The sequence below is a fragment of the Parasteatoda tepidariorum genome, chromosome 3 (genome assembly GCF_043381705.1).
Source record: "Parasteatoda tepidariorum isolate YZ-2023 chromosome 3, CAS_Ptep_4.0, whole genome shotgun sequence".
NCBI classification, from domain to species: domain Eukaryota; kingdom Metazoa; phylum Arthropoda; class Arachnida; order Araneae; family Theridiidae; genus Parasteatoda; species Parasteatoda tepidariorum.
The window spans coordinates 78649373-78660252 of NC_092206.1; the positions used below are offsets into that span (position 1 = coordinate 78649373).

General features: G+C 32.4%; 1 protein-coding gene across 3 annotated transcripts in view; it reads left to right on the forward strand.

The window, feature by feature from the left end:
• The window catches only part of LOC107453740 (GATA zinc finger domain-containing protein 13-like), a 67986-nt gene extending 57332 nt beyond the window's left edge, over nucleotides 1-10654 (forward strand). For all 3 annotated transcript variants that reach the window (XM_071178878.1, XM_071178877.1, XM_071178879.1), the window contains one exon: nucleotides 7106-10654. In XM_071178878.1, coding sequence (XP_071034979.1) covers nucleotides 7994-10336 — 2343 coding nt within the window. In that variant the 5' untranslated portion in view covers nucleotides 7106-7993 and the 3' untranslated portion in view covers nucleotides 10337-10654. The remainder of the gene's footprint in view (nucleotides 1-7105) is intronic.
• The last annotated feature ends 226 nt before the right edge of the window (nucleotides 10655-10880 follow it).

Sequence of the window (10880 nt, forward strand, 5' to 3'; positions counted from 1 at the left end):
TTTTATTTTATTTAATTTAATTTTATTTTATTTTATTTTATTTTATTTTATTTTATTTTATTTTATTTTATTTTATTTTATTTTATTTTATTTTATTTTATTTTATACCGTTGGTGAATTGTCGATCCAATTTTTTATGTTTACGACTTCTAATGCTCAACTCCGTAGCCTTGTAATTTTGATCCATATCCAGAAGAAAAGCGAACTCTTCGATAAGTATTGGGAGAAATTCGCCTTTGTGGAGGACTTTTTGATGGAGCTAATCCGCATTGGGATTACATCGATAGGAAAAACACAGAAACCTTCCACGCTTAGTCAGACTGAAGGTGTTCTCTAACCCATGAAACGTCGACCACTGAGGATATTTATACGTCAGTATTGTGGTCGGTGCGAGCCGGGTGCGGAATTCGTATCGACTAGCCATCACTGGGTTTCGAACCCGGTTCACCACATTGGAAGGCAAACGGTCTACCCGCTGAGCCACCACAGCTCTTTCCCCTTTATTATATTTAATAACCATCGTTGAATAGCTGACCCAATTTTTGGGTTGACTACTAATATTCAACTCCAACTCCGTAGTCTTGTAATTTTAAACTCAACCAGGAAGACAAGGGAACTCCTGAATCAAGTATTGGGAGAATTTTGCTTTCATGGAGGACTTTTTTGATAGAAAAAACCCGCATTGGGATTACATGGATAGGAAAACCACAAGAAACTTCCACGCTTAGCCTGACTGAAGGGGTACTCTAACCCATGACCCATCTACCACCGAGGCTATTTTACGTCACCGCTGTGGTCGGTGCGATCCAGGTGTAGCACTCGTATGGACCAGCCTTCGCTGGGATTCGAACCCGGTTCACCTCATTGGAAGGCGAACGCTCTATCTCCGCCACTCCACTTTAAAAATATCGTTAAAATTAAAATTTTGTATGTGTGTTTATGAAGTATACAATTAATAACGAACTAGCAAAACAGACGCAATTTAAAAATGTTAGTTTAAAACCAAACAAAATTACACGCTAAGCTTTTCCTTTTTTAAATTTAAGCTCTCAAACTTATCCGCATTTTGAAATTGTACGTAAGCTATTTATTGAATTTAAATAACTGATCCTATCAGGTATTTTTCCTCCTTTTGCCTCGTGATGCAACCTTAGACTCGATTCGTTAAATTTTCAGTAAAATTCGCTCTTCAAGATCGGTGGAAGGAGTCTAAAGGTATGGGAAAGTACACGAGGAATCACGTGATAAGATAAAGTCGTTTCGGAATTTCTTTTTTTATCTTGATTTAAGTTTCCAAAAAGTATTTTTGTAATAGTATTGAAGAGCATTTTAGGTTATGTTCAGAAATGGTACAAACTGGCTCTGATTATGTTGAAAGTAATTTGTGAAAAGGAATAAACAGAATTCCTAACCTAAATTAAAAATAATTCATAGTTTGGTTGTAAATAAGATCAAAATTTTTATCTGAATTTTTTTAACAAAATTTTTAAATGTAGTTTTTAACAAAAGTTTCGTATATTAGAGATAAATTAACAGTTTTATTAAAATGCTACGATGGAAAACAACAAACATGCATCGGTGTATAATTAATACGTTGAAAAAAGTATTCCTTTACTATAAACTAATTTTCCTCTGAACTCAAGTGATTTTTAACCCAAATTTTGTAAAATTCAAAGACAGCAATCAAAACTGAAAAATTTTAAGAAGTACTTCAAAAATACTGGTTTAAAATCTCATCATAGAAGCTAAGAATTTCCTTTCGTTTTACAAGTTACGGTTTTTAAATTTCTCCACATTTTGATTTTCTAGGTAAGTTTTATAGTTATTTATAGATCCTAAATAACTGACCCTATCAAAAATTTCTTCTTTTTTTCTCTCCGAATGTTACCTTAACTTCTATTCGCTAAATTTTCAGTAAATTCTTTTTTCGTAGAACGGTGGTTAAAGGTATGGGCTAGAATAACTGGTAAGAATCACGTTATAGAATAAGGTTTAATCTGAATATGTTCTATTTTCCTTTTTTTTTTCTTTTCTTCCAGACGTGGACACGTACCTAGGTTTGCAAAACCCTTAACCGTATAGTCCACGTCTGGCCGACAGTCTAGCTCGCACAATACACAGCACATAAGCATATTGTTCTATTTTACTACAATTTGAATCCTCAGCATCTCATAAAGCATTAAAGGAAGCTATTTTTTATGCATTTATTTACTTAGTTGGATGATTAAGTACGGCCATTAAAAATGACGATATTTTTAGGGGATGAAATAACTAGCAATGGTTTATTGTAGTATAGTTGAAGGAGTTGGAAAGAAATGGCCTGAAATTATCGTAAAGATTGCGATTGAAACGGTAAAAAAATACATATGCATACTGGTGTACCTACTACTTTAAAAATAGCCTTCCTATACAGTAAATATTCTATAATTATTTTCCAAAACTTAAGCGATTTTTAAATCATGCTCTGCATGATTTATAAATAAATTATTATTATCAACAGAAACGCATTATTTTTATTCATAATTTTTAAAATAATTTGCAAAACAAATATTAACATGATTAAAGCAACTTAGCAAGTAAACTCTGGTTTAAAAACTTACTTTATTACACGTTTTAGTAAGCTAAGATTTTTTCTTTTTCTAAATTTCATCTTTTAAACATTTCTGAGTTCAGAATTTATGCGTAAGCTATTTATATAAAATTTAAATAACCGATCGCATCAGATATTTTTTTCCTACGATGCCACCTTAACCTCGATTCGTTAAATTTTCAGTAAAATACGTTCTTCGAGAATGGCGGAAGGAGTCTAAAGGTTTGGGGTGGAACGTGAGGAATCACGTGATAGAATAAAGTCATTTTTGAATCTCTTTTTTACCTCGATTTAAATTCCAAACGTCTCGCAAAGTATTAAAGGAAGCTGCCGTTTTGTATATTTTTATTTATTTAGTGGGATAACTAAATAAGGCCATTAAAAAAAAGAAGATATTTGAAGAGATCGCTTCAGGGGATGAAATAACAAACAATGGTATTTCGTCACGTAGCTGAAGGACTTGAAAAGGGAATGGTCTGGGCCTGAAATTATTTTTGGAAATGGAATTTTATTGTGTTGAAATGTATATATTAAAGTCGAGGTTTTATTATTGTATGTTTTTAAGAATTGTTTTATTACCCCCTGTTTCTTTTACGGCTCCAAAAGAAAGCTGATTCAGTAAAAATCTGTTACGCTGATATCAAAAGAAGCATTGTCTTACAGGAAATTATATTTTCGGAATAATTTTGTCTCAAAGTATGAAACTCAAGTAGAAATATTGGGTAACTGACATTTTCATTTGTATAAGATATTCTGAATACTTATCTGTTACTGAAATTTAATGAATTTTTTTTTCTTTCAAAACAAAATAAATATGTTAAATTTTTTTTAAGTGTCAAGAGTAATAATGCATGTATTAGTTTGTCTAAAGTAAGAACTCCCTTAGCTATTTGTCTAGATCCGTAGCAGAGACTATGGTAGCGAAGTATAAGAATTTCAAGAAGGTGTGTGAGATCACGGTTTAGGACAGGTTTTGCTCGGGCAGACGAGAGAAAGGGAATTTTTTTCTTCGGTTTACTGTGTTAGCCCTAGAGTGAAGAGAAGCTACCCTTTTTGAAATGAACTATTCCTGTTTCCATTGCAGATTTGCGGCGGGGGGAGTTCTTACAGTAGACAAACTATATATTCCTCACAGGATCAGCTATTAGCGAAGTGTAAGCACTTAGTTCTATTTTTCAAAATAAAATAGTTACTAAAATTAAGTAATTTCTTAAAAAAAGAAACAACTCGAAAATACGAGTATATATTTATTATAAAGTGGGACGAAAAAATGCTGCTCGCCGAAAGGTTTCTCTCCCTTTTATTTCAAGGTTTAAAAAATTATAATTGTCTATGTTTTCTTTTCTTTTTTGTACGTCTAAGGAGGTTATTAATTAGAAATTTCAAGTGAATTAATAATTTTTTGTTCACGAAAAAAAATTGTTTTTTGTTAAATATTTCTTGATATACCGAGTGAGTAAAGTTAAAAAAAAGTAGCAAATTAACTAATCGCTAAATAAGTAAAACCATGAATTAGATAATAGTCCCACTAGTTAACCAGTTCAGCAAAAAAACTGGATGCTTAAAGAGGAGGTTAATTAATCAATCAGCGAATGAGCAAACCAGTATACGGGTTAATAAGTAATAAGTAAATTGTTAAATAGGCGAATCAGTTAAGTATGTATGATGTAGCATTTAAAACCACATATTAGTCTAAACACGTGGTTTTTCATTTTTTGCCTAAACTGTAAAGATCTTTGCAGATCTAATTCGTTGCAGATTTTTGAAATAGATTTTAAACAATCTTTACTCTTATCTGGTATTTTATTTTAACATAGTTCTTAAGCAGAGGATATAAATTAACTATTTCGCAGTCTCGTAACCGTAAGGTCTATCCAAAAAACAAGAGCACTTCTAGACTAAGCACCCTACTTTTAATTTTTTAACCGTCGTTGAACTGCTGACCCAATTCTGAGTTTTTGTGACTATCAATGCTCAAGTTCGTAATCTTGTAATTTTGAACTTAATCTAGAAGACAAGGGAACTCTTTGATCAAGTAAGTGTTGGGGGAAACTTGCCTTCATAGAGGACTGCTTGATGCAGCTAACCTACATTTGCGTTTCATGGAGAGAAAAATCACGAAAACCTCCCGTGGTTAGCTGAGTCAAAGAGACTCTAATTCCTGATCCATCTACCACTGAGGATATTTAACATCAGCACTGTAGTCAGTGCGAGCCAGGTGCGGAATTCGTATCAACTAGCCATTGATGGGATTAGATTTCGGTTCACCTTATTAGAAGGCGAACGCTCTATCCCCTGAGTCACCAAGGCTCTCATACTAAGCCTTTGAATAAACTCGCCATCATGACGACATTCAGTGTGAAAGTAATTTACATTTTCTCCAAAAAAATTAGCACAGTTACTCAAACGGCAAACATATAAAAAAAAATTTCCCAATTATTTTGCCAGGTTACCAATGGGAATGATATATTGTGAACACTGTGGTCAAAGTGTACCGGCGGCTGAATTAACCAGGCATCACTGTGATTCGAACATGGGTCCCCTAACTGAGAGGCAAACACTGAATAAGTTAGAATAATAGAATAGCCAAAATTAAGAATTGTCAATAATTAATATATTTTCAATTTTTTGCCAAATAAATAATTTTTATGTAGGGTAGAGTGGGGTCAATTGTAACATTTTTTATTTAACTATTTTTAACTGACAAAAAATCCAATATATAATTAGTATTAATTGACAGACGAGTAAGTAGACTATCCTCTACTAGAAAAAAAATAAATAACTTATTTTATATGTTATTATATTAGTTATTAAAAATTTTTGACAGTCGCGCACTTGTTACAATTGTCCCCACTTGCGGGGTCAATTGTAACAGTTCATAAATTCAACTAAAACATAGTTAATTATATGCAACATAATATGCAACATGCAACATAATATAAATGATATAGGAAACTATTGGTGGTTCTCAAAGAGTTAAGTAATGGTTTGTAAACATAAGATTATTTATTTTTAGCTGTTACAATCGTCCCTTTACTTATTGTTCAAATCGTCCCCAAGACGCCATTTCTGCTTCATTTGTTAAATAATGCTAGTTAATTAACAAAACTAATATTTTTTTTTGACATGTCAATTAAGGTGTCCACTTACATATTCGGTTAATAATTTTTATTTGTTTAAGCAAAATTACTTTGTTACAATATAATATTCTAATACCAAAAAAAATAATTACTTACGTAGCGTGAAAATATCCTTTGTGATGTAACTCTTTCAAAAGTACATAAAAATGGTTGCCAGNTGTTTAAGCAAAATTACTTTGTTACAATATAATATTCTAATACCAAAAAAATTACTGACGTAGCTTGAAAATATCCTTTGTGATGTAACTCTTTCAAATGTACATAAAAATGACTGCCAGCAGGGGTATACATGTAGATTTATTAAATACACCTTGTGCGCCACCTTGCAACCAAATCTAGAACCCTACACTCGAAATTTTTGATCTGTTACAATCGTACCCTGTTACAATTGACCCCACTCTCCCCTACACATCATTTCGATTTTTTAAAGTTTACTTAATTTCTTGAGTGTGCTTATATTTCGTGTTTCTAACGTAAAATAATATGTACTTTGCTCCCAAAACAAATCAATACTTCTGGGGTTATTGAATTGGAAATTGATCGTTTCTGATTTAGGTCAAAATTATGATCTGTGGATGAATAAACGGGCTGTGACGTGCGTGTGTCAAGTCATATTCTTGGCTACAAACAGCGCCACTGAAAAACGGGATATGCACCCTTTGCCTTAAATTCGCTTGGTTTCACCAAACAGGCTTGGTGGTAATTGGCAAGTGGCATTAGAAACAACAACGACAGAATAATAATAATATCATCTGTAATAACATCTTTTTTTGTACAAATTCCCTTTATCATGTAAAAGAATGTATTATTTTAGCGGTGACTGTTTATTTCATTGTTTTTGTATTTAAGTTAGTTTATTGTTAGAAAAATAAAGAAAAAGGTTATTAAATTTAAAAAAATTGTTTTTCTATTTTGATTAACTATCATACAAAATATTGTTGCAGAATGTATTAAAGTAATAGTGTCTTAATGCAACCAGTTTTGCAATAAAATAAAAGAATAATATTTCATTCGAAGATGATTAAAAAATTTTACATTGTTTACCTCATTTTAAAAATGTTTTTTGCAATAAAATAAAACATATGAACTTACTATTTAGAAAAGAAATTATTAAAATTACTTTATACTTTTTACTGATTTTATCGTATTTTACCAGAAAATACTATACTTTAATATTGGGAAAAAATATCTTCGTCTAACTTAAGTATGATTTCAATAAAATGTATTTAAATTTTCTGTTATGAATTTCTTGTAAATCAAGTTACTGATGAAAAAATGGATTTTTTCCAGATTTCAATTATAAATCAAACTCTTTTCATTTTTCTTTCCCTTTCAATAATATTTCAACTTGATAGTAATGTTTACACTTTTCCAGGCTCTACTTTTGCATCTAAATTTCGATACTATTACATCTTCCTTGCAAAGCTCCATTATTGCACCAGGAACCAGTTGCAATTCTCTGTCTGGATGTTTGCGGATATCATCATACAGACCAAAATCACAACAACCGATAGAAAAAGATGGAAGATTGTCTACATCAAACACCTGGTCTCCAGTTGAAAATCTGAAGGTTACATTAAATGATCAAAGAAATAAAAGCAAAAAACAGTTTGCAGACAAATTTAATAAGCCCGATACAGGAAACGCAGGTGTTTCAGTTTATGCTAACGACCACCTTTTTGATTCAAGCACTGTGGTTGGACAAGATACAGTTGCGAATCCATGGATTAGATATTGGTCTCACCAACCAACTACTGTGGCAACACTTACTCACTCAAGCATCAAGCGATTGACACTTTCAGAGAATAAGAACTTAGTCTATAGAACCATAAACTCTGAGGACGAAAGAAATGGCACAGTTTCTTTTGGTAAACAGAATATAGATTCGAATTTGAAAGGAAAATCATTTGAAGCAGTCAATACAAGCAAAAAAAATAAGGGTTATGTAAATGTGAACAGAAATGGAGTAAACAAGGAATTTTTAAACTCGCTGCTTCAAAGCAATAGTTTTCCATATGTTGATACCAAATACAATCGCAAACAAACTTTTGGTACTGAATCAATAATAAATATATCAAATGGATATCCAGATAGGAAAAGTTTTGGAAATATTTTAGGGAACTACAACAGAAAAAATATCGACAATTTTAACAACGAAACAGATAAAATTCGCGATGATGACAGGCATACCAATGATAAGAATATAGGAAAACAGTTAGATCAATACAATAAATTCAACAAATTTGGACACCAAAAGCATAATATGCAGCAAGAAGTTCCCAATAAAGAAAAGAAAAACATTGATCAAAAAGAAAAGAATAATTTTTATGATATAAACGTACTCGCCAATTATATAAACAAAAGAAATATATCTGATCAACACAGTAATGATAACAAATTCCGAAACCAAAACAATCTACAGAACACCAGCACAAGCAATGAAAGGAGAAATAATAGTAGAGTTTTAAATAAAACAAGCATCTTTGAATACTTAAGAAAACTATTCAATGATGCAGAGATATTGTTTCGTATTCCTCAAATCGAATCGCGAAAATCAGACCGCGAAAATTTAAATATTTTATCTGAGAATCACTCAAACGATTTAAATTCTAAGTTTCGTGACTTAGTATGTAAAATAATGCATTGTCAAAGATCAAATGAATATAATATAAATAGATATAAAGAAGTTAGAACAGACCAACAAGCTAATCAACTGGGCTTACAGGTTTTGAGAAGTTTAGATGGCGGTAAATCAGGGGACTATTTGGAAAATAATTCGAATTCTCTCCCGATTATATCATCGACATCTTTTAAAGAAAGAAAAAGAAATGAATCGAGTGCTGTATCCATTCCCCTAGATTCATCAGATAAAATCTCTGCCATCAATGGGTCTTCGAAATCGAATCAAACTGCTTTAAAAGAGAGCGACGAATTCACTCCTGCAGGTTCATTAAAGTCGAGAACGAAATCTCGAGAAAATGATTTGATTCCTGGGGACCTTGCCAAGAAACGTAAAAAATCTGCATTGCAAATTTACAGCCAAGATTCGCATGATAAGAGACCGGGAATTCTAAAAAGGAAAAACGCAGCCATTTTGCAGTTAAACTTCGACATTAAGGTACCAAAAGAGAGAGAGGAGAACGTTTATTTCAGATTAAAATTCCCAGAGGAGAGTTTAAGGAAATCGCAAGATCAATCTGAAAGGAACGCTGGCGATGTAAATTATAAAAAAGCTGCAGAGCCCTTACAAAATAAGATTACTCTAACGTTCTTAAAAGAAAAGTCTAATGATACTAGTGCTACTACTAAAATCAACAGATGGCTTGAAATAAACACATTAACCAACGAGAAGGTTAATTCAATAGAAAACAAAACAAATAGTGTTTTTAAAATAAATGGAGTTACTAAATTGCTACAAAATATATCTTTGTTTTTTATGCCTTCATTGCGAACTTCTTTCTCTGGTATTTTTAAGCTTCCTGTTGCAGATCGTCCAATTCCCGAATCAAAAAATAAATCAGGAATTTTAAATGCAAACAGGATAACAGGGAATGGTCAAAATATTGAACATTTATTAAACAGAAGAAGAAGACACTACAACTATTACTCACAGGACAAGAATTTTAGACCCATCGACAGACCTAATGTTTATCAGGGTTTCAAACAAAAGCATGAAAGGTATTATAATAATGAACAATATGGAAGACATGGGCCTATTACTCAGTTTACTAAAAGTTCAAATTCGAATTATGTTAAGCATTACTCTCCCGGGATTGGTAACAATCCTCCAAAATATAACCAAAATATACCACCCAGTTACGCTCGCCAAGAGGCTTATACCCCTCACATACAGAGCAACACCCAAAGCTATTCTCCAAGAGAGTCGAGAACTTTTCGTGGATATATGAATGACTTTAACAGCTATGACGTCGAAGCATCTGAACCACAATCACAAGCAAGTCGTAGAGGTTCTCTAAAATCTATCATAGATAAAGATATTACACCATTGATCAACAGCATAAACAACAATGTATCAAATCATACCAGTAATGCCCAGCACATTATTCACTGGTATTTCATTATTCCCAATCAAGCAAATGGCGATCCATTTTTTGTGTGGAAAAACACGTCCGTTCCAGCAGCGAATGGGGAAGCCGAGGATAGCCCAGTATCTGATTTGAAGTCTCCCATCTTGACCGCGCCTGCCCAACTATCTGAAAACGAAACTTCAGCAGAAAATATAACCATGGACAACTCAACAACTACCACAAATACATCAATCGAAAATGATAAACTCATATGGAATTCCACTGAGTATGAGTATGATGATGAAATTTGGCATAAAAATCAATGGGCTTACATTTCACCACCAACAATACCCAACGGGACTGTGACAACCAAGAGGCCTAAAGTACCATCGAAGTGGCCGTGGAATATTGTTCACCATCATCAGCACCATAAACCTAATAAATATCCGAGGAAAACTTGGCCCTGGCCAGAAACTGTATCTTGTTCTTGCAACAAATGGTACGTACCTAGTCGTGGATGGTGGCCCAGCCGAACCACTCCTATGATGCCAGGAATGAGTGGATGGGACAAAAAATAATATTTGTTGAGCACATTTTTTTAAAAAAATAGTTGAAGAGAGTGTACCGATATATTGATAAGCACAAATTTCAAACTTTTTATAAGTACGTTGCTCGTGAAAAAGCAGCTTTATTATCATATGGGCAATAAGATGCATTGTGCTGCTATCTATTGTGAGTTTAAAAAACTTATGAACAGTTGGATGTAAATATGTCACATTAAGAAAAATGTGGTTTATGAATATATTGCCCAGAGCCCTTCAATGTTTTGTCACTCATCTCCTTCCATAATGCCGAAATAAAAAATAAATAAATAAATAAAAAAAAATAAAACTTGTTTCATAATTTTTTCTTTCATCGAAAATTAAAACATTTCTGCAATATCCTTACAATTTTATAATACAATGTAAGGATATTGTAGTAAAAGCACTTATTTTATGCTCTGTCTATGTTGTTTGGTGTCTTAAGCAGGATTAAAATTGGTGATAAGAATTCCGAAACATGCAGTTTACATTCATTAATCGAAAAGAAATATTATATTTTTTAGAAATTGGTTGCGTTTTT